Below are 24,884 nucleotides of genomic sequence, written 5' to 3'. Positions count from 1 at the left end.
TATTCTTCATGCAGTGAAGGTGATTAGTCAGTTCCGAAGATGGGTGCCGGAGTCGAGAGGCGTCAACCGATGCGGCAGATTCTGCCACGCGATCAAGGGGATGAGTCGATCTCACCACGCGGCAAAGATACACTGTACAATGTGTCGATCTATGGAGGCAAAGCGCTGGTTCAGAGGTGATACGCTGATTTAACTTCCGCAACAGGGTCGATGCGCTGATTCTGCTACACGCAGGCAGGAGATGCGTCAAAATCAGTATTGCAAGTATCTGAGCCACTTCCAGTGAGCCAGGTACAGGAGCAGGGGTAAAGACTTTGATATCCCTGAGGCTCAAGAAACAGACAAGCCACCATGTCCTTGGAGATCACTTAGAAGAATGCAGAGTCCAGCTCTCCTTCAGCAGAGTCAGAGAGCAGCAGGCGGCAGGGCAACAAATAAAAAAGCAGGCATTCCAGATCAGAAGTCCAGCTACGTCTTTCAAGCAGCACAGCAGTTCTTCTGGAACAGCTTAGTTACAAGTCCAATAGTACCTGATTTGTGTGGGTCGGAGACTCAGCACTTATACGCTTAAATGCCATTGATTTGGGTGTGACTTTAAGACTGCTCTCTGAAGTACACAATGATCCCTTTCAACCCAGTCCTGTCTGCCAGACTATTGGTGGCGGGTAATCAGACCTTTGTGAGGGGACAGGACACAGCCTATTCAAGTGAAGTGTTAGCCCCTTCCCTTCCATCCTGCCCAGGCAAGGCCATTAAAATGCAGATTTATGTAGATTAGTACTGAGACACCTGTCCTTCCTGTGTTGTGGCTGTCTAGAGAGAATGTAGATAGTGTAGTTGTTCCCTATCCCAGATGTGTATTTTAAAAAAGGCTGTCCAGCACACAGAGCAGTAAGTGCAAGGAAATGTCCACTTGCTAAAAGTGGAATTTCTAAAACAATTATGTTAAATCATACGTCACCAGTAGGGAGGATTTATCCTTACCATTCCAAAGATATGAAACATGAAAATGCTACTCCTCTCTGATCAGGAATTATAGATTAAAAGTGTATTAAGGAATTCCCAATGCTAGCCAATGAGAGGGGTAGGACTCACGGTAGTGGAAAAACTAATTTGGGTGTTTGTCACGACCAGGACATGTAAAGAATAAACACACATGCGCTACCTTTTACTTACATGGTACCTTACCCTTAGGTTTACCGTCGGAGCCTACCGTCGGGTCGACTAATATGTAATAAAAGGGGAGTTTAAGGCTTGGCAAGTAGTTTTAAATGCCAAGTCGAAGTGGCAGGAAACTGCACACACAGGCCTTGCAATGTTAGGCCTGAGATAGGTTTGAAAGGCTACTTTTTGGGGGGGTACAATTAGTGCTGCAGACCCACTATTAACATTTGAAGTACAGGCCCTGGGTATATGGTATACCACTTTACAAGGGACTTACCAGTACATCAAATATGCCAATCAGATATACACCAATGTCATCATCTTTAGGAGAGTAGCAGTGGTAAAGTGCTCAGAGTCTTATGGCGAACAAAACGTATTTGCAAAAACAGCAGGTAGAGGCAGAAAGTCTGGGGAAAGACCACCCTAAGGTTTATAGGTCTAACACTTTGGCAAAACCCCTTCTACATTACCACATTATGAGGTAATCTAGCATTACCTTTTAAACCTGTGAAGGGTTATTACTTTAACAAAAGTAGCTTTCCATGTTGCAAAACTACATTTAGAATGATTTGTGCATAATGTTCAAGTTACACATTTCTGAATGTTCTGTGCATTTTTAATGGCTGCCCCCTTTCAATATTACATTTCACACACCAACTTATACCACAATGTAAATGCAGATTTTGCAAAAAAAATTCCACCAGCCTGCATTCTGAAAGCAGTATGTGGAAATTTGAAGCACAAATCCCACTCCCAGCTACCCTCCCTCTTACACTAACTGTGCACTTGGGTATTTATAAGCATTAGCTTATCAACCAAAATGCCACCATCTTCCCCCAAATGTTTTCCACACAAGCTAATTCTCATATGTGGCACAACTGAGCCTCGCACAAATTAACAGACTGCTTACAATGAGCAACACTGCTCATTATTTCATTATGCAACATACTGCTAATAATTACATTAAAGTAACCACTTTTATTTTTAAAAATCAACTTTTATTTTCATTCTTGAGGAGAGAATCATCAGAATTTTTTTGTAGACAATTTAGTGAACTGTGGGCAGTGGAGATCTGTACCATGAGAAAAAAAGTGAAGTTTGGATTAACAGGAAAGAATGCCATCTAATCAATATTGCACTATTATGTCAAATGTTATGGATGGCAGTCCTAATTTTAACTTTGTTACCTATAAACGTTTCAGTTATTCTTGCACACAGGACACTACAACAGTCAGAGTTAAGTGATCTAAATGTCAATTCAATTACAGGCCCTTTGTTAGGACAGGCACCTAAACAATCCTAGATTATTTTAAACAGTTAGAAATGGATCAAAGGTATGCTATTATTAGTCTCATAATGTATTCACCCAAGAGCTTCGATGTTTGAGAATTGGTATTGGACATCATTTCAACATGCAAGGCACATGATATGTGTAGGTACGGAGTTCCAGATTTTGGGGGCGTTGCTGGAGAAGAAACGTACCAGGGTTTGAGGTTTGTGCGGTTTAGGTGGGATTAGGAATAGGGTTTTTGAGCTTCTTAGGTTTTTCAACTGACCTGCCTTTTTGAGTTTTGAGGCGAGGTACGCTGGTTTCCCAGTGTGAAGGGCTTTGTGAGAAAGCCTAGTAGTTCTGAAGGTGCAAAGATCTTCATTGGGGAGCCAGTTCAGTTCTTTCAAGGCAGAGGAGATGTGGTCATATTTTGTGATTCCTGTGACCATTCTTGCTGTTGCAATGAGAGTGGATTGAAGAGGTGCAAGGTGTCTTTCAGGACATGCTTTTTTTCTGCGTTTCCTCCTGAGCCGGTCCAGGTGGGCTGTGGATGGGTTTGTTCGTCATCGCTTTCTGCTGCTCTGAGCTGGCTTCTTTCTATGTTGAGGCCTTTATTGAACCAGGATCTCGAGGGTGTGCTTCTCACCCTTTTCAGTCTGCGGCGGAACTTGATCCAGAATGGAGGACATCATTGAGGTGTAGTGGGTGGTAAGTTCGGTTGTTGAGAGATTCTCTGATGAGGGGGGTAATAGTAAAAGCATTCTTTCTTCAAGGTGCACTCGGGGAATGTGCCTTATGTTTCTCGCCCATGTATCCCCTTCCCTGCTCATGACAGAACTACGCCGTCATGAGCCACGGGTGGCGTGTGCTCATGACGGTGTGGTTCCATCATGCTCCGGCCGCTCCGCCCACGCGGCACTGATTCCCCGCCAGTGCGGGCAAATTAGTGAGTGGGCGGGGTCATGACGGAACCACGCCGTCATGAGCACAGCTCACCTGTGACTAATGATGGCGTGGTTCTGTCACAAGCATGGCGGCGCCGCGCTCACCCCCCACCACCCCCAGCGCCGTGGCAGAATTAGCGCCGCGGCCAAGGGGTTAAATGCTTTTCGTGTATGCTTTGGGTGGAGAAGCACTTTGTGGATGTGAAACCGAATAATGTGGTTGTCCGACCAGTTAACAGGCAGGACGTTGTCCACACCAAGTGTTTCTTCATGAGCTATGATAGTGTCCAGGGTTGAGCATTTGGTGTGAGTTTGATAATTGCAGTGCTGGGAGAGGTTCTTACTGCTTAATAAGTTATATAAGGATTGTGTTGGAAAGTGGGTTATTGGTAGGGGCAAATGTAGGTCTGCCACTGGCAACAAGGCCACTAACAAATGGTAGGACCCAGCATAGGTCTTAGAAAATGATTCTTATGCTCAACCCTTGGTAACGTGGCTGCGAGCATACAGGTATGTAAAGCATTTAAAAACACCATTTTAGTAAATAATCTAGACACAACACAAAATAAAAATCAATCACCAATTTATAACAAGCATTGGCATAGCCAATAGGTCTCGCCTTTCGGACCATATAAGTATTTAGTAATGCAGCACAATCTCCTTGGTGCAACAAAATCAACTGTTGCATGGCTAAACACTTATAAGATTCCAAAGGCGAGACCTATTGCCTATGCCAATGCTCGTTTTATATCGGGAACATTCAGTTAAAACAGCTGTTTAGCTAGGATGTAAGGTACTACTACTCACTAAGGAGACTGAATCGTGATATTCATGCGCTGAATGGAGCCATGGGCCTTCTGAATCAATGTAAATAAACGCATTGTACTGTACTTACATGCATCATTGTCAATTGCATTCGCAAACGGTGCGAATCGCAATTTTCGTCTGTTTGCGAATGCAATTGACAAAATTGGGATGCATCATGTTTTTCGCAATTTTAGAAATCGCAATCATGTTGCGATTTCTAAAATTGCGATTGCATTTAAGAAATCGCAATTTGAGATTTCTTAAATGCAATGCATGAACATTTTAAATTTGCGAATTCGCAAATAGGGAGAGGTAAATTACCATGAAGTTCACCTTCATGGTAATTTGCGAAAACTTTCAAAAATGCACAAAAGTGTATTTTTGAAAGTTTCATTTTACACACACACATGCCCTTGGGGCATGTGTGTGTGAAAAATGCACTTAAAGTTATATTTCAGGGGTGCAGGGGGGGTCCTGTGGACCCCCGCCTGCACCTTTGAAATTGCATTCTCAATTTGCGATTCGCAAATTGCTAATCCCAAATTGAGAATGACTTCCCACTCATTCCTATGGGCCTCTAGGCCCATAGGAATCAATGGGAAGGGATTCCTTAATTGTGATTCGCAGATTGTGAATCGCACTTAAGGAATTTTAAGAAATCGCAAAAAAAATTGTGATTTCTTGATGCATAGCCTTTTGCGATTTCTTAATTGCGATTCCTTAATTTTCGCAATTAAGAAATCGCAAACGGCAACAATGATGCATGTGGCCGTTAGTGTTCTATATACCATTTGCCTTCAACTAGTAATTACCATTGGATAATTGTGTTCTGTCTCACTCTAATGCCTCTTTAAAACAACAAGCATTTGCAATGCAATAAGTCTTACATCACTAAAAGTTTGAGCTATTGGTGTTCCATTATTAGTGTCACGCCAATAGCTCAAACTCTCAGTATTGCGATACCGAATGCATTGCAAATGCTTTATTTTGAGGTGTGTCGGGGCAAGATGGCCGCTGGCAGTCTGTAGGGAGAGGACGCGCTCTCCCTTTGCTCCCTGAAGCGGATTACGGATGAAAAAGTGATACGGCCTTAGGGGATTGCTGACGGCGGTTTCTGTGCTTTATGCGGCGGATATGAGATAATAGGAGACGATAAAGGAAATGACAACGAGTGTGACGGATTTCTTCGTGACGGATTTCTTCGTAACTCTACCTGCAACAGAGGTCAGGCTGTTTGCAAAGGCAGTAACCTCTCTGACTCTGGGACCGGCGCTGGCGTGGACACTGGTTCACACACATCAGCTGATGCTGAAAGTGCACGGTTGGAGGCGGGGTCGGAGGCAGCAGCAGTGGCAGCGTCATCGACAGCAGAGATCTGCAGCGGCTCCGTTAAGGCTTTGGAGCTCAATGGCCCCGAAAATTGCTAGAGCCCTGAGGGAGGAGAAAGGTGTTTGGAGCGAGACAGATGCTCCGGCTGCCAATCTGCGAGCGAAAAGGGTGATGCGGACTTAGGAGGAGCGCGAGGAGCAGCGCACCGCTGATCAGGGGAAGAAGGCAGCAACAAGAAGTAAGGAGACTGGGAATGCAGGGGAAAAAAGTAAGAAAAAGGAAACGAGCAAGGCACCTTCTACAAATAAAGGAAAATTGTTGGAGCAGGGAAATTTAAGGCAGCCCTCAGTCTCCGAGGCATTTTTTCCTGTTTCTGTCCCTGTTTCTGTCCCTGCTGTTCCTGTTGTTTCTGCTGCTAATCCTTGTGGGATGTCAGCTATCGCGGCGTCCCCCGCAGACCTCACAGACCTAGTTCATAACCCTGAGGTGTGTTCAGTAAATGTTGGCTTTCCCGCTGTTCAGGTCGTGGCGGAGAATCTCGAGTTAAATACGTCAGTACCTGTCAGCAAGAATGTCCATATGGGTACTGAGCCACTGGAAGGAGGAATGGCACAGGAGCAGGGGGAAGACTCTAGAGAGGCTGCTGCCCAGGTAAAACAGCCCAACAACGCGATAGACATTGATGTTGACACTGTTGAAAAGCTGGGTCAACAGGGACATGTAAATGAGAAGGAAATGATAAGCGACATTGGCAATGTTGACAATAGCAGCCTGCTGGCTGAGGAAAGGACCCCATCCGAGGAATCGGCCCCAGATAAGACTTTGGCGTTAACCGAGACATTAACACAGGCGTTAAGAAAAGAACAAAATACAGGCAATATGTATGAAGTCTCCCTTCCTAATCTGATCCCTACTACGGGGGAGGATATTATCGGTCCTATTGCGAACACTCTGGCTGAACTGGGTGTTAATGGAGGCATTAATGATAATTTAACTGGCCCACTGGCTTTACCTGGTTCTCCGACGGATAATTGTTTCTTTTCTGTAAATGAGGGGGAGGAGGAGGGCGAAGATGTGGGGGCGGAAGGAGGAAGGGGGAGAGAATTAGAGTCGGAGGACTCCTCTAATGTGGAGGAGGTGGAGGAGGTGGCGAGTGATCAAACGATGTCAGGTTTGGTAACAGAAACAGTAGCTACATCAGGCTCTGGAGAGGGGTCAGAGCAAGAGCTGTCTGCAAAACATAAATCTAAAGTTTTGACAAAAAAAAGGAAAAAACCAAAGGGCACTACGAGCCCTGCAATCACTAATGTTGCGAAGAGACTTGACTGGGATTACTCAGCCACGTCACAGATGTATCAAGAGGGGACTGGGGGACTAGGTGGAAATTTGGGTACTTCAGGGGTTTTTGAACAAAGACCTAGACAAAATCAATGCGAAAATCAGAATCAGAGTCAGAGTCAGGGCTGCTCACAGGGGGAAGCTTCACCAATGGGGTTTGGAATAATGTTCTCAATGTTGAAGCAAATTCAAACTGAGGCAAGGGTGGAAAGTCGTAGAGCCAGACAGGAAAGTAAAAAGATACAAGGTTCCCTTCGAAAAGTGAACAAAATTTATGCAGATTTGGCAGGGAGAGTTACGGAGGTGGAAGAAAGAACTGGGGTTCTGGAGGATGAAATGAAGGACTGGAAGGAATTTAAACAGGAGCAAGAGAAGACCAATAGCGAGGTGTTATGGAAGCTGGAAGATTTTGAGAACAGGCAGCGGAGAAACAATATTAGGCTTTTGGGTATTGCGGAAGGAAGAGAAGGGCAGGATGTTAGAGCCTATGTTATAGAGCTTCTCAAGGGTGCATTTCCTGATTCGAAAGGCTGGGATTGGGAATCAGAGATCCAACGCGCTCATAGATTTCCATTTACACAGAGGAAGGGCGATGTCTCAAATAAGCCTAGAGCAATACTAATATATGTGGGTAATTATCTACTGAGGGAGGAAATAATGGCGAAGGCAAAGCCGCAGGCTAAGTGTAGGTATAAGGATGTTGAATTCTTTGCTAGGCCAGACTTCTGCCATACTACGGTAGAACGCAGGTGGAGATTGCGGGAGCTAATATCACCATTTCAAAAAATTGGCTGTGAGGCATATCTAATGTTCCCAAGCAGACTGAAGGTGGTAAAGGATGGGCAGTTCAAAATTTTCTACTCTGAGATTAAAGCGGCTGAGTTCCTGTCATGGTTAAGAGAAAGGAATCCGCAGAAACAAACAGAATCCCAGACACAGGCCGATAGGGATCAAGTGGTAGCCTTGGTAGCCAAAAGAAAATAAAAGAAAATAAAAGAAAATATGCATATGTCTGTATGAAATAGAGAAGAAGCACAAAGATTATGGAACTGTATTGTATGTACTGTATGGAAAATCTGAAAATGTGTATATAGGCATGATGTAAGGCCTTCACCTTGTTTGTTTAAAGTAGATTAAAGGCCAGGGGGGGGGGCGTGGTGGTGCCATGCAGATACAGCTGTCACACATAGGTCCTACGGACCTATTTGCCTGTAGGGGGGGTGGGACAGTCGGGTGTGGGGGTTCAGGGGGGGGAAACGGGGGGGGGGTGAGGAACATCAAATAAGCTGTAGTCATAGTAGAGGGGGAGTAATCTGTAATACATGGATCAATAAAATAGGAAAAATATATGAGTTATATATGGCTGTGAGTCCAATATGTATTGCTAGGTATCAGTTTGGTATTTGCAAAGTGAACGGTAAATTACCTAAAAAACCAGGATGAATACTCGAATAATGACGTGGAATGTGTGTGGCCTCAATGACAGAACAAAAAGGCAGAAAGTGGCTGTTTTGATTAAAAGTCTAAGATTAGATTTCCTTATACTCCAGGAGACTCATATACAGGCATCCGAAATTAAGCTGCTTGACCAGTTAGGCCTTACTGTCATAGCATACTCTAGGCAGGGGGCTAGGAATAGGGGGGTTGCTGTAATGGCAAGACAAAGAAACATTACTACTAGGAAAAAATGGGAGGATGTTTGGGGTAGGTGGGCCTTAATAGAATGTTTGATAGGGGGACGATGGGTAACCCTTGGTTCTATTTATGGGTCTACAGGGGATGACTCGGAAATCTTTGAGGAGATTGATATTGAATTGGCGACCTGGGCTCCATATGTGGTAATAGGAGGGGATTTTAATATCAATGGAGCAGGGGGGCTGGGTTTGGGGTTAGGACCTCCAGTTAAATATAAAAGAAGGAAGAGAAAAGTGTTTCAAGCAGTTTGTTCCTTAGCAAGGAATAATGGGCTATTGGACGTTTGGGATACTCTTAAGCCAGGTCAAGATGGCTATACTTACTACTCAGCACCACATAGAGTAAGCGCAAGATTAGATTACTTCTTAATCAGTAGCCAAGGCATTGATGCTGCAGATATTGAGAGACTGCCAAGAATATTAGCGGATCATAATCCCCTAATTGTCACCTTAAAGGGATTGGTTGGGGCAAGGAAGGTCTCAGAGTGGACATTTGAAAAGGCACTGTTAGAGGATGAGGCATATACTCAACACATGAAGAGCTGGATAATAGAATTTATGTCAATAAATAGGCATACAGCGCCTGTAGGGATAGTATGGGATTGCTTTAAGGCAGGAGTGAGGGGAGAGACTATCAGTTTTGGGGCTAGGAGAAGGAAACAGGAGAAAGAAAGAAATGATGCCTTGAGAAGGGAATTATTGCTAGCAGAGGAAGAATTAAGCAACAGATCAGACCAGACTATAGATCGAGGTGTAAATGATCCTGTATATATGAAGCTTGCGAAATTGAGAATGGAAGCAGAAGAATTTATAGCGGTGAAGGCGGCTAAACAATATGCGGTGAATAGGGAGAACTGCTATGAGATGAGCGAAAGGGTTGGTAAAATGCTAGCAATAAGAACAAGGCAAAAGATATCACTTGGAGAGATAAAGGCAATAAAAGATAGCTCAGGAGGGATTGTAACAAATGTCCAACAAATTAGAGAAGTCTTCAGGAGTTTTTATACAAATTTATACCATGAAAATGATATAAAAGATCCCGAAGATATTAAGGAGTATTTGAATCATTATGATGGGGGACAGTTGGATGAAACAGAGAAACATAGGATTGATAACCCATTAGATAAAGAGGAAATAAAAGGAGCTTTGAACAGTTTACCTCCTGGAAAGGCGGCCGGACCTGATAAGATTCCGCTAGAATTTTATAAAGTGTTCTGGGAGGAGATAGGGGAAGATATGGTACATATCATGATACAGACACAGAAGGGAATGTCAACACCAAGTACCTGGGCAGGGGCAGAAATAGTAGTTATCTTAAAGAAAGGGAAGATACCAACAGATCCGGGGTCGTATAGACCAATTACCCTTATGAACACTGACACAAAGGTCTATTCAAAGGCACTGGCAATAAGACTCGCCAGTGTAATAACACCTCTAGTCACTGTTAGTCAACATGGTTTTATACCTGGACGTGGGACCACGCATCATATACGGAAACTAATAACCCTTATGGATAAAACGGAGGTTAGTGGGGAGCCGTTCGCGGCATTATTTCTGGATGCTGAAAAAGCATTTGACCGCGTATCATGGATATATTTGTGGAGTGTTCTGGAAAAAATGGGGTTTGGAAAGGGCTTTCTTACAGCAATAAAGGCTCTGTATAGCGCTCCAGTTGCTACAATCAGAATTAATTCAGGAACAACAGAAAAAGTAGTAATCAATAGGGGGACTAGGCAGGGATGCCCGTGCTCCCCGCTACTTTTTGCAATATATTTAGATCCGCTAATTCGGAGGCTAGAAGTAAACGGGAGCATACCCCCAGTTGCCACACCTAGGGGGGACTGTAAGATACTGGCTTATGCCGATGACGTGGCTGTCGTAACACCAGTACCCACAGAGGCTATAAGATATGTGGAACAGGAGGCTAAAGAATTTGGAAAAGTGTCAGGATATTCCTTGAATACTGGAAAAACACAAATTATAAAGAATAGTAATACTAATTGCCAGGATCCACGGGTGGTACAGAAAGGAACGTATTTGGGCATAACTATAACCTCAGAACTGGGAAAGCTAGTAGAGCTAAATATAGACCCCATCATACGAAAAGTGGGGATAGAGTTAGATAGACTGAACAATCTACATTTTACACTGGTAGGCAGAGTAAACATCATAAAAATGCTAATACTGCCGAAGTTCTTATATCTATTTAGGACAATCCCACTATGGTTTGATAACTTTTGGTTTAAAAAGATCGAACGAGTGATTAACAGCTTTATTTGGTCCAAAGGTAAAACCAGGAGAGCGGCAAGATTTATGGCACTTCCGCGAGAAAGAGGAGGATGGGCATTACCGGACTTAAAATCATACTATTGGGCTGCAGCCTTGCAATATATGGTAGGACTAATAGGTGGAGCAGAAGCGGAAGGAGAAGATCATTTGGGTTTATTAGCAATATATGGCATATTGATGGGAGAAGAAGTTAAAAATATTTTTTTGAAAAATTTTTATACAGCTTATTTTAAAAGAACACGTTTCAAGACTATTTTGGGTGCACATAACATTTGGAAGGTCTTCATTAAGAAATTTGGATTGGGGAAATTTAATAGATATACGAGGATGAAGGAGAATACGTTATTCCCTGAAGATATATTTTCTGACTCAGTGTATACAGAATGGCATCAAAAAGGGATAATAAAAGTTGGGGATTTGATGGCCCCACAGGGGATGAATCAATTTGCAAATCTACAGACGAAGTATGATTTGTCAACAAGACACTTCTTCAAATATTTACAAGTAAGAAGTTTCCTACAAAATAAAAGGGGGGGATCGAGAGGATTTGAGAAAAACAATATACTAGAGATAATACATAATGGAGTAGACTGCACAATTAAAAGGTTTTACGCTGAGCTAATTGACTCTAAAATAGATGATATGGCTAAGTGGGGGGAAAGTTGGTCGGAGAAGTTGGGCATAGAGCAGGAATGCTTTAACATATCACTAGAGTTAGGAAAGAATATTCTATGCTCTGCGTCTTTACAGGCTCAGCATTATAAAACCATCTATCGGTTATACTATACTCCAGCGAAACTTGCACAATGGGGGGCGACTACTGGTATAAATTGCCCTAGGTGTAAAAGTTTAGAGGCAGATGTTATTCATATGTTTGCAACATGCCCATGTCTATTGACAACGTTGAATGAGATAGAAATGTTTTTACAAAGGGCATTGAAATTATCTACTAGTTTAACACCTGTTACCATTTTGCTGGGGGTAGACTTGGGCAATGAACATGACGAGGGTAATTATTTTATCTTTGTCGCCATGGCAGTCTATAGATTATGTATTGCTTCAGCATGGTTAGAACAATCGGCACCAGTATTTCAGCAATGGTTAGCCAAGCTATTAAGTATATATAATCTAGAAAAAGCGATTTACTCAAGAAGAGGAAAGCGTGCAAGGAAACTAGGATTGGAAATCTGGGAGCCAATTGTGAAATGGAAGGAAGAAGTGTAAACTGTATATATAATGTATATAATCTGTATATAATGTAAATAGTGTAGAAAATGGTACAAGAATCATCGGGATGTAAGGGGGCGGAAAGAGTCTTAATAAGAACTAAAACGATGTATAATATGTTTAATTACAATAAGTAAGATTAACGAACTGACGTTCTTGTGTTAAGTTTGGTTGTTGTAAATAATTAATATGAGGAAGGACTTTTTTTCTTTTTTATATTTTGATGGTTTAAGCATTATGGATGTATTTTAGTTAATTGTTCCTCGCCCCCTCTGGGTTCCAGTAGGGGGAATAAGTGTTAAAAATTGGCAAATGCTTTATTTTGTTCTGGGCGATTAGAATTCAAACTTGTGACTAACAAACTGCGCACAGGTTTTCGCAGCAGCGCCGCAGTGTCCCGCTGCGCTACCCTTCCCCCTTCCTTCGGGTTTACTCTCACCGTGAAGTCAGGGCTCCGGTCCTCCTCCGTGGGCTCCCTCCAGACCTGGGAGCCCCGGCCTGGGGGCTGCGGGCCCTGGTAGTGGGGGGCTGGCAGAGCCCCCCACCCGACAGAGCCCCCGATGCAGAACTTGTCCTTGTGCTTCTCCAGCAGGGGGAGGGAGTGGAAGGCCATCTTACACTTCTGGCAGCTGTAGACCCCCTGCTTGTCCATGCTGCCCACGGACCGGGTCTGGGGAGGGACGGGGGACAGTCATGGCGGGGGGATAACTGTGCTCTGGGAGCTTCCTGGGGGCTGGGGTCGTAGTGGTCGGTTGTTCTCGATAGGGGGAAAGGGGGCCTGTCTCTTCTCAGGGCCTCATTTCTCTCTTGATGCACTGCTGCCTCTTCTTGTGCTTTTGGGGCTGTCTCCTCCTTCGGTTCTTTTGATTCCTCTCAGGGGCTCTGTCTCTTCTGTCTGTGCTCTCTCCTCCCAGGGGCTCTGTCTCTGTCTGTGCTCTCTCCTCCCAGAGGCTCTGTTTGTGCTCTCTTCTCCCAGGGGGTACAAAAGGGGGTGGTGATGGACGGAGCATCTGAACCAATCAAACACTCACACCCAGTCAAAAGATCTGGTTTTGATCCATTACCGTTCTTTAGCCCACTCTGCCACCCCAGTTCAGACATGGCTATATGCAAATCAGTCTGACCCTGTGCCTCATGGGAACAGTCCAGCCCGAACTGCCAAGCCATGCCTTCCCTGGACCCGAAACAAGCTTCCGAGGACCGGTTTCTGGCATTACAGCCGTCTTCAGCCCGGCTTGCTTGAATCCAGTGGCAAAGTGAGCAAGGGACTCACGTCTGAGCATACCCTGCCACACTATGGCGGCCTAAGCGGTACAAAAGGGGGTGGTGATGGACGGAGCATCTGAGCCAATCAAACACTCACACCCAGTCAAAAGATCTGGGTTTGATCCATCACCTTTCTTTCCCATGAGGCACAGGGTCAGACTGATTTGCATATAGCCATGTCTGAACTGGGGTGGCAGAGTGGGCTAAAGAACGGTGATGGATTAAACCCAGATCTTTTGACTGGGTGTGAGTGTTTGATTGGTTCAGATGCTCCGTCCATCACCAACCCCTTTTGTACCGCTCTTCTCCCAGGGGCTCTGTCCCTGTCTGGCCTCCTCCTCTCAGGGGCCCTGTCTCTTCTGTCTGTGCTCTCTCCTCCCAGAGGCTCAGTCTCTGTTCTCTCTCTCTCCTCCCAGAGGCTCTGTCTCCGTCTGCGCTCTCTCCTCCCATGGTCTCTGTCTCTGTCTCTCCTCCTCCTCTCAGGGGTTCGCTCTGTCTCTGGGGGGTGCGCACTGCGCGGCCCCTCTCTGTCAACTCTTGGTACGCTGCTGCCTCGTCTTGTGTTCTTGGGTCTGTCTCCTCTTTCAGTTGTCTGCTTCCTATCAGGGGCTGTCTTTTCTATTTGTGCTCCTCTGCCCCTCTCTGTACTCTCAGGAGCTCTGTCCCCTCTGTCTGTGCTCCCTCTCCTCTGAGGGATCTGTCATCTCTTCCGGAACCTTCTCTCCTCAGGGGCTCTGTCTCTGTCTCTGCTCTCTCTTCTTCCCGAAGCTCTGTCTCTTCTCTCTCTCTCCTCCGGGAGGCACTGTTTCTGTCTGTGCTCGCTCTCTACGCCTAGAGTCTCTGTCTCTGATCTCTCTTATCTCATGGGCTCTGTCTCTGCTCCACTTCCACTGGCAGGCTTTGTCTCGTCTGGGAGTGCGTACTGTGCGGCCCCCTCTCTGTCCTTTCAGGAGCTCTGTCTCTGTGTTCTTTCTCCCTCAGGAGGCTCTGTCTCTCTGCCCTCTCTCCTCTCAGGAGCTCTGCCTGTGCCCTCTCCTCCGAGAGACTCGGTCTCTGCTCTCTCTCCTCCCAGGGGCTCTGTCTCTGTGTTCTTTCTCCCTTGGAGGATCGGTCTCTCTGCCATCTCTCCTCTCAGGGGCTCGGTCTCTGTTCACACTCTTCTCAGGGTATCTGCGCTCTCTCCCCCGGGAGGCTCTCTCTTCTGGGAGGGCGCCCTGCACTCTCTCGTGTGCTCCTCGTCCGGACCCCGCGTTCTCTGCCCGGGATCTGAGGCGGGAGGCCGGTGTCTCGGGGCAGCAATTCTCATTGCTGTGGGAACGCACCCAGTCCTTGCTGAGACAGGCCTCTCAGCCGGGAGCCCGAGGGCCTGGGACACATAGGACAATCCGGGGAGCACTCAGTGTGAGATTTCCAGACAGGGCCCGTGCGTTTGGTGAAATCAAGCGTTGGCAAAGCAAATGTGTCTCTATTAAACATTAATGTGCCACGATTGAAAAAACGGAAGCAGCAAAACACGTGCAAAAGCAGTGAAAAATCACAAAAATCATACTGCAGAAATATATCTATAGGGAGAATATTCCATCACAGCGCTCCTAGAACAAAATAGCTTTGTGTGTAAACCTCCTCAAAACCAATGCTGTATACAATGTTTAATCCCTGAGCCACAGCAGAGAAACTAGAGGCTCAGACAAGCTTCCTACGTGAACATTAGAAACTGAAAACGCCAGCAGGCAATGAGTGCTCAACCACCCTTAGAAACAAGAGAGAAAACAAGGAAAATCAGTAAATAAACGGAGCACGGTGTGTAGTAAACAAGGCACATATAGGTTTGACTGCCTGCAGTAAACAACAAGGAAAATCAGAAAATAAACGTAGTGCGGTGTGCAGTAAACAAGGCACATATCGGTTAGACTGCCCGCAGTAAGCAACCAGTAAAATCAGTAAATAAACGGAGCGAGGTGTGCAGTAAACAAGGCACATGTGGTTTGACTGCCCTTCAACAACAAGCTGTCGGCGTTGTGTGTAAAACATAGTGCCTCCTTGCTAATTCAGGCGAGTGTGTGATGCCGCAAGTGAGAGATCCAATCCTGGTGAGCGGGGCTAAAAGGCGACAAGGCGGCAACAAGGAGGGACTAAGACGCCTCCCTTTCAATGGTGAGCCTGCGTTTTGCATGCAGGATGACGTCAGCGAATGAGAAAGATGGGCGGGGCTTCAACTCCGCATCCGAGAGCTTCAGAATCTGAATTGATTTCAAGAAGCTCTCGATGCCGAGACAGCCCAGACCTAAAAATAGGTAATATTTTTATCTTTTAAATTACACCAAAATGGAAAAAATCTACTGTAGGGTACCAGAGATATACATTTTTTAAGATTAGTCACTTTCTAGTGCTTAGAAACCAACAGTGCCCCTTTTAGTCATTTCGTTTTCTCTGACAGGGACACCTTTAAGAAATTGTTCTGTAGAATCTCACCAAATAGGTTGTGCCTTCTCCAGCAGGCGGGGTCCAGTTAGAACTCCTTCCTGAAGTTTTGCTTGTGGATCCCAAAGTATCCAACACACAATCCAAGGTTCTGGAATCTCCAAGAGGGTCCTTAAAAGTGTGAAACTTAAATTCCGCAATCCACTTGAACAAAACCCTGACAAATCCACTGGTACTCCAGGCTTCTTTGTGGGGATGTCCAAGTGAGCTCTGTTAACCTGTAACATGCAGGGAGTACACTCTTTAGTCCTTTTGCAGGAAGGTAATCCACAGGGCTGCAGTTTCAGTTGGTGCAGTCTTCAGAGGTCAGGCCTTAGAAATCTTTGCAAGCAACAGGTCACTTCTGACCAATGAGAGCAGGGTAACGCCTCATAGTTATGACCACATCCTGTAGAGTGTGGCATTATTTTGTCCCAGAGTGCATCAAATGTTCCAAATCCATAATGGCTAATTTTCCAGCAAGGAGGTAAGAGCTGGCAACACACCCCCTGGCATGGCTTATTTCCATGGACTCTCCCCCTACCATCTGCACATACCTTCCCTAAGCCTAGCCCTGACTCTGGGTCAAGAGTGTAAAAGTGAAACTGAAACCCAGGCCTACCTTCTGCCTTTGAAGAGCATGGTTTACGACTCCACCCCATTGGCCTGGCATTCCTATAGATGGGCACACTGTCTTCCCAGCAGAGTTGTTAACCCCAGGGGGTCTTTATCACCTCTTCAAAGCAGCCTGGCTAATCCACTTAACTCTGACCAATCAGGGCAGACCAATGGAAGGCTGAATTTGGACTTACAAACAAGAAAGTCTTATAACTTCTTGTATGTACACTTTAGGAGAAATTCAACAATATGATATTGTTGGATTTACTATTACCATACTGGGAAGTCGTTGAATAGTCCGGCTAGTCCTCTTCTATCAACAGTTATTAATTAATAACTTTCTACAATGCTAACCTATGGGCCATGGGATTTGCACTGGGGAAAATTACTTGGGTCAGTTTTCTAGCACCAGGGCTTATAAAAACATATTTTATAAGTATTTGCCCAATTTCTACAGGACCCACACCCCCTGTCCAACTAGGGGAGACTTTGGGGGTTCTGAACCTGCAAGAATATTGCAGATCCTCCTTACCCAGTGCTCCTAGCATCAAAGTCGAATTTGAGCAGCACTTTAACACAATGTGGGGAGTGAAATGTGAAATTTCACTTGACCCAGGCATATAAAAACTCATTTTATAAGGGTGCACCTTATAGATAACTGACCCCCACCCCTGGAATACCTGGTGGTCCCTAATATGCCAAAACATTGTAGGCTTTCCATGTGCAAGTGCCCCTACCACCAAAGTCGAGTTTGGACACAATGTACAGTTTAAAAGCAGTCCTGGCACCCAGTGCTGCTTTTAAACTGACCCAGGCTTCAGCAGTGCACACATGCTTAGTGCAGAAAAAGCTGCTGGCCTCCAAACTGCCATGCCTCAGGGTACTGAGAACTTCTAGGTAGTTTCAATCCCCTGCCCTATTGTATACTAGGGGCCTATGGGGTAGGTCATGCCATTTACAGGGGTACCCCACCATACCATAGTGTACCCTAGTGTATGTTGGGTGTTTTAACTGTATTCAAAGGTGTTCCTTTCCGTTCAGCACTGGCCTTAGGGCCTGGTTAGGCAGAGCCCAGGGTCAGTCAAAATCAGTAACCACCAGCATCAGTCAGCAAAAAGTTGGGGGGTGCCCAGGGCCCAGGATGACCTTGCAACATATTGGATAAAAGTGTTTATCCTTCCAGTGGAAGTCGTGGTCATCTAGGCTGTTTTTGGCATGAAAGAGTGAGCTGCGTGTTATCAGATCTGCTAGATGTTCACCAAAGGAGAGTAGGTTACCTGGTGGATGGGAGAGGAGGTGCCAGTTCATTGTTATGGTGACTTTCATCCTTATGGTGGTGCTGACAAATTGAAATGTGTTGTAGCTGAAGGAGTCCGTTTCACCCACGTTGATGCTTTTCTTGTGGATAATGGAGATACCTCCACCGTAATGGTCCTTCCTGTCTTTTTTGATGATTGAGAACCCTGGTGGGACTAGCGAGTCCATTATCGGGTATGAGGATTAATTTAGCCATGTTTCCGTTATGAATGAAATGAACAAGTTACTTACCTTCGGTAATGACATCAGTTCCGCCCTTTTTTCAGTGCCTTCGAGGCACACGGACGGACCGACAACAGTAGATATATACACAGTATACACAGTACACAAATGTCAAGATAACACACATAGTGTGAAACCAATGCAGAAAAGCAATTGAAATTAAACTTTTCCTTCACCAATAAAAATATTAACATTACAGTGACTCCGGTATAGAAGAGTGAACAATGGGGAGGCGGGTGGGTCAGTGAGGAATCCACAGGCAGATACTGTATCCACCAGAAATAGCGTTACCGAAAGTAAGTAACTTGTTCTTCTGATGGCCAGTGGATTCCTCACCTTGTGAATAGAGTCCCACAGCAGTCCCCACTCCCGGAGGAGGGTGTCCACTCTCCTATACCAGAATATCTTAGACAGAGCGCGCAAAGTGGCCGTCCCTCCTCACCTCGGAATCCAAGCAGTAATGCTTCCCGAAAGTGTCTAAAGTCGCCGCTCTACAAATGTCCTCTACAGGTACACCCCTGGACAAAGCAGATGTAGAAGACTTTGCCCTAGTAGAGTGAGTTCTTATACCCTCTGGAGGTTCCTTATCCGCCAGGGCGTAGCAGATCTTAATGCACAGGATAATCCATTTCGATAGCGTGCGCTTGTGCACCACCTTCCCCTTCTTGCAGCCAGCAAAACCAACAAAGAGCTGGTCATCCACACGATAGTCTTTAGTCCTATCGAGGTAGAAGCTCACCGCCCTCTTCGGGTCCAAGCGGTGAAGTCTCTCCTCCTCCTCTGAAGGGTGAGGGGGAGGATAGAAGGTAGGGAGGTTAACGGACTGCCCTAGATGGAAAGGAGTTACCACCTTCAGCAGAAAAGCAGCCCTGGTCCTGAGTACCATTTGTTCAGCATGAATGGACAAGAATGGGGGCTTTGAACTAAGAGCTTGAAGCTCACTTACCCTCCTTGCCGAGGTAATTGCAACAGCCTCAAGGGACACTTGTGCAATGGTTCAAAAGGCGAATCCATTAAAAAAGTGAGCACAAGATTCAAATTCCATTGAGGAATAATAAAGGGAGTAGGAGGGAATTTATTCAAAAGGCCTATTAAAAACCTCAAAACAATAGGAGATTTAAACAAAGACGGCTGATCCGGCAAACAGAGAGATGTTGATAATGCCGATAAATAACCCTTGACAGTAGCAACCGCAAACCCTTGCTGAGCCAAGGAAAGCGCAAACTGAAGTATATCAGATAAACGAGCCCTCAAAGAATCGATGGACTTCTCCCCACACCAAGCAACAAATTTAGACCATCTAAAAGAGGAAATGGACTTGGTGGAGTCACGCCTGGCCGATAAAATGACATCCACCACATCGTGCGGGAGAGAAAATGAATTCAGGTTGCCCCGTTCAATCTCCAGGTATGAAGGTGTAAGGTCTGGCGGTGGGGTGTAGAACCTGCCCCTCCATCTGAGAGAGGAGGTCTGCCCTGAGAGGGAGACGGAGCAGCGGGCACGAGGAGAGGTGGAGAAGATCTGTATACCACACCCTTCTTGGCCAATCCAGGGCATTCAATATGACTTGGGCACGGTCTTGGCGAATCTTCCTCAGAACCCGAGGAATCAAGGGTATGGGAGGAAACGCGTAAAGGAGTTGTGAGCCCCAACTCAACTGAAACGCATCTCCCAGTACTCCCTGCATTGTAAACTGGAGACTGCAGAATGACGGGCAGTGCGTGTTCTCGTGAGTGGCGAACAGGTGCACCTGAGGAGTTCCCCATGTCCGAAAGACGTGACTAACCATCTCCGGATGGAGCCTCCACTCGTGATCGGCTGAAAATTGCCGACTGAGACTGTCCGCACGCATGTTCAGAACTCCGGCCAGATGATTTGCCATCAGACAAATCTGATGGTCTTGAACCCAGGACCAGAGACGCAGAGCCTCTCTGCAGAGAGTCTGCGACCCCACTCCTCCCTGCTTGTTGACATACCTCATCGCGGTCGTGTTGTCCGTCAGGACCTGAACCGACCGACCGCGAAGGGAAGGGAGGAAGGCGTTGAGCGCCAGACGAATCACCCGCAATTCCAGAAGGTTGATATGAAGCAACCTTTCCTCTGGAGACCAAAGACCCTTGATCTCCAGATCCCCCAGATGACCACCCCACCCTAGAATGGATGCATCCGTTATTAGCGTGGCCACCGATGGAGGCAGTTGGAAAGGCTTTCCTTGAGACAGATTGCCCTCCACGCTCCACCATGACAGATCCGCCGCAGTTTCTCTGGAGATCCTGATAAACTCCGAGATCTCTTTTGTGTTGAAACCACTGCCTGCGGAGGCACCACTGGAGTGCCCTCATGTGCCAGCGTGCATGGTTGACCAGCAGAATGCAGGAAGCCATCAGACCGAGCAGATGGAGGACCTTCAGGACTGGAACGACCGCTCCATTGCGAAATAAAGGAATCATCTCCTGCATGTCGCGAATCCGTTGTGTAGGAGGGAATGCCCGACATACAGTTGTATCAAGTACCGCACCAATGAACAGGTTGCGCTGTGAGGGCACCAGGTGAGATTTGGGTACAGTTATCGAAAAACCCAACCTGTACAACAACTGAGTTGTGACTTGCAAATGATGGAGCACCTTCTCTGGAGATTCCGCCTTGATTAACCAATCGTCCAGATAAGGGAATACTGGAATCCCTGACCTTCTGAGATGTGCAGCCACCACTGCCATCACCTTGGTGAAGACTAGAGGCGCAGTAGTAAGACCAAACGGAAGGACCGCAAACTGGTAGTGTTGTGATCCCACCGTAAAACGGAGATACTTCCTGTGCGACTTCAGGATCGGGATATGAAAATACGCATCCTGCAAGTCGATCGACACCATCCAGTCTTCTTCCAGCAGCGTCTGAAGAACCTGTGCAGGGGTGAGTATCTTGAACTTTTCCTGCTTCAGGTAAAGGTTCAAAACCCTGAGATTCAGGATTGGACGAAGTATGCCATCCTTCTTGGGAATCAGGAAATACCGGGAGTAGCATCCCCGACCCCTTTCCTGCTCCAGAACCACCTCTATTGAACCTTTTCTAACAACGCCAGGACTTCCTCCTGCAGGAGCAGCAGATGGTCCTCCGAGCAAAAACCTTGGGAAGGAGGGTAGTTGGGAGGGAATTCCCGAAAGGGAAGAGCATACCCATTCTAGACGAGATTGAGAACCCAAATGTCCGAAGTGACCGATTCCCAATTTTGTAGAAAGTAGGTAAGCCGACCCCCCACTGGACCCGCATGATCTGGAATTGCGGATCTAGGGCTGCTTTGCTGTGTTGGGAGGGGGGTGGGTAGAGGAAGAGGAGGAGGAAGCTTGACTACCTCTATGACAATCTCTTTGCCTGCCCCTGTATGACTTGTACAGCGAATTTTGCTGCTGCTGCGGCTGTTGTTGCGATTGTTTGTAGGTCCGAAAGGAAGACCTGCCAAATCCTCAATCTTTTTCCCACAGTACCCCTGGACTGTAGGCCCAAAGATCTTGCCGTCGCTCTGCTGTCCTTAAACCTCTCTAAAGCAGCGTCAGCCTTTTTCCCAAATAAACCGGACCCATCAAAGGGCAAATCCATCAAGGCAGCCTGAACATCCGCTGAGAATTCGGAGGACTTCAGCCATGCAGCACTCCTGGTGGCCACTGAAGATCCCATCACTCTCGCCACCGAGTCAGCAGTGTCCAGCCCAATCTGAATGACCTGCCTAGCAGCAGCCTGAGTGTCAGCAATCACCTCTTGAAAATCCTTCCTATCCTCCTCAGGAAGCTTTGGAACCAGCTGTTTGACTGAATTCATCAATGCATGGATATAGCGTCCCATAAGACAAGTAGCATTTGTTGATTTGAGCGCCATACTTGCCGAGTAAAAGACTTTTATTCGCAGCCTGGTCCTGCTTCTTAGATTCCTTATCCCCAGGAACCTGTGGAAAAGCGCCCGCAGATTTTTTCGAGCAGGCAGCCTGCACAGCCAAGCTCTACGGTAAGGGGTGCGTGGATAAAAAGTCCAGGTCACCAGGCGCCACCCTGTACCTTCTCGCAACAGCCCTCGAAACAGCAGGGGCTGTAAGCGGTCTTTTCAAACCTCAGATATAGGCTCCGCCAACGCATCATTGAAAGGGAGCATAGGCTCGAAAACAGAGGTAGGTGAATGAAGGACCTCTGTTAGTATATTGGACGTATACTCTGCAGTAGGTAGTGTTATATTCAACAACTCTGCAGCCTTCCTTATAACTACGTGATAAGGTGTCACATCCTTAGAAGGGGCGTCAGAAACAGAGGCCAATTCCCAATCAGGAGACAGCTCAAGGCCACTAGCCTCTCTTAGATCGTCGAAAAGATCTTCCGAATCCTGCAGCTCACCCTCTTCTATGTCTGCATCACGGAACCTCTGCTCTTCCAAAAGCCTCTGGGCCTCACGCATCGACCTCTCCTTCAGGAATGACGTCGATGGATCCGGAATCGACTCCGCCAGAGCCGGAGCCGGCGTCGAACTCGAAGCCGGAGGGCCAGACCGCTGAACACGAGGTCGGACCGGGTTCGGCGTCGAAGGCTTCGGCGGCGCCGAGAAATGCCAAGGCGGCGTCGGAGCCGGCATGAATGGCATGAAAGGCGCAGGAGCGTAAGTCTGGGGAATACCCAGATTGTATGCCAATGGACCCGTGGGACCAACCGGTGCACCAGAGGGGTACATAGCTCTGGAATACACTCCATACATAGCATTCAGGAACTGAGTAGGGTCCTGACATGGAGCTGGAAAAGCTGGATAAGAGCCCACAGGTTGCTCTCAAGGGAGCAGAGTCTTCTCTACTTCGACCTCTACCTCAGGCTGGTGCACCGGGGTCGACGAACCCGCAGGTAACGGAGCCTCCTCTTCTCCTCCTCCTCCCTCACCCTCATGGACAGGTGAATGAGATGGAGCCGGAGAAGGATTCGACAACGGCTTCGGTGAATGAACGGGTGAAGCCTCGGAGACTTGAACCTCTGGAGTCGGAGTTACCACATTCTTGCGAAGCAACTTCACCTGCGACTTCGGTCTCCAGCCCTTCCCAGAGTGATGTCGAGACTCATGACTTCTCTTCTTGTGCTTCTTCTTTGATGACCTTGAAGCATGCACCGAAGACTATCTCGAGTGCGACCTCGCACGAGACCTCGACCGTCGAGTCCCTGACCTCGATCTCTTCTTGTCCTTCTTGTTCTTCAACTTGGCAACAAGGAGCTTTGCCTCCCTCTCACGAAGTGCCTTGGGATTCATCTTCCTACAAGAAGAACATTCTTCGACGTCATGGTCCGAACTCAAACACCAAACTCGGCACTCATGCGGATCCGTAATCGACATCATCTTGCCGCATTCTCCGCACGGCTTGAATCCGGTCAAGAGCATCGCCATGTATGTGTACATTAACCTCAGCCATGTGTTCGCTGAATGCAAGGACCCCATATTTATTCCAATTGACTCGGAGACCTGATAGTCTTTCAAACTGAAAGTGTCAGCTATTGATCCGGGGATGGCATTTAGGTCTCGTATATATAACAACAAATCATCTGCGTACAGCGAGATAGCATGTGTTCCAACACCCAGTGGTATGCCCCACGCCTCTCCCCCCCCTCGAAGCATCACCACCAGAGACTCCATGGCAAGGGAGAACAGCAATAGGGACAAGGGGCACCCCTGCCTCGTTCCCCGTCTCACTCGGATAGCGTTTGAGACAAGCCTGACCGTTCAGACTTTAACTGTGGGGCGTTGGTATTGTAACTGGATCATATTTAGATATTGATCGCCGAAATCTAATTTGCATAGCACATCCGCTAAATATGGCCACTCCAGGGAATCAAAGGCTTTTTCCAAGTTGAATACCAGGCAGCCAGATCGTAGCCACCTGTCTAGTGCATATTGTTGGACCCTAAAGAACCTGCGGATATTGAGACATGTATTTCTGGTGGGGACAAATCCATTTTGGTCAGGGTGGACCAGAGTCCTTACTAGAGGGGCCAGGCGTTTAGCCAAATGCATAGCACAATCATGCCTACAAACAGACTCTCTCAGTAGCTGTTCCTTCAATGATCACTTGTGAACTACCCAGTGTCCCTCTTGTTAGGGAGAAAGCAGTACCATAATAGGTGTGGATTCGGGGGAAAGCTGTGTGCAAGTGTGATGAAGGTTTCCACATGCCTGCATTCTCCTCGGGGGCAAAGACCTCAAAAAACAAACTAATGCAAAACAAAATGTCAGTATCTTTAATGCTCAGTAATTTTGATATGTTAAACTCACCAAAGTACGCAGAGAACTTCTCAGCATTCAATGTCGCGCTCATCAGTATCACCTTAAGGTCGGGTCTCTTCTTGAGAAGATCTTTCACAATTGACATTAATACATCAGACTGTAGATTTCTTTCATGGATTTCATCCAGAACAATGTGGCTCACACTAGTCAAGTGACTGGAACCAAATAAAAATAGTTTATTGAAAATGTCACAATCCCTCTACCACTATTCCCAACAAATGCTCTCTTGTAACTAGCCCTTCTGACACCCACTTGCTCACACTAATAGACATTCCTAGTCTAGCTAAAGAGGGACACTTCACAGATTACTATTTCTCTATAACCTTTCCAGGCACATTGTTAGGAGCCACCAGATTCACTGCAAAGCTCTATTAAAAAACATCTCATTTATTTATATACAGACCTGTTAAATACTGACCTGTAAGCTCCAGGCAGAAGATCGGACTAGAAAAACACTGGAAATGTTACACACATTATGGTCACCCAGTTATTCAGAGCCCATTTCGAACCAGAGTGCACTTAAATGTGCAAGTCAAATACTAAGAAAGAGGAAAGAGTAATCATACACGGCTACTGCACACAAACTCCTGTGTGACATGCTAGTTAAAAATATGCCAGAATTCCTGAGGTTTTCCATTGGTT

General features: G+C 46.4%; 1 protein-coding gene across 4 annotated transcripts in view; it reads right to left on the bottom strand.

Annotated features, from left to right (window-relative positions):
* The window catches only part of DHX36 (DEAH-box helicase 36), a 445,724-nt gene that overhangs the window by 278,667 nt on the left and 142,173 nt on the right, over positions 1-24,884 (bottom strand). For all 4 annotated transcript variants that reach the window (XM_078667890.1, XM_078667891.1, XM_078667892.1 and 1 more), the window contains one exon: positions 24,231-24,397. In XM_078667890.1, the coding sequence (XP_078524016.1) occupies positions 24,231-24,397 (167 nt within the window). The remainder of the gene's footprint in view (positions 1-24,230; positions 24,398-24,884) is intronic.

This window comes from Lissotriton helveticus, chromosome 11, assembly GCF_964261635.1.
Source record: "Lissotriton helveticus chromosome 11, aLisHel1.1, whole genome shotgun sequence".
In the NCBI taxonomy this organism is placed as follows: domain Eukaryota; kingdom Metazoa; phylum Chordata; class Amphibia; order Caudata; family Salamandridae; genus Lissotriton; species Lissotriton helveticus.
This window is presented reverse-complemented; position numbering and strand designations above follow the sequence as displayed.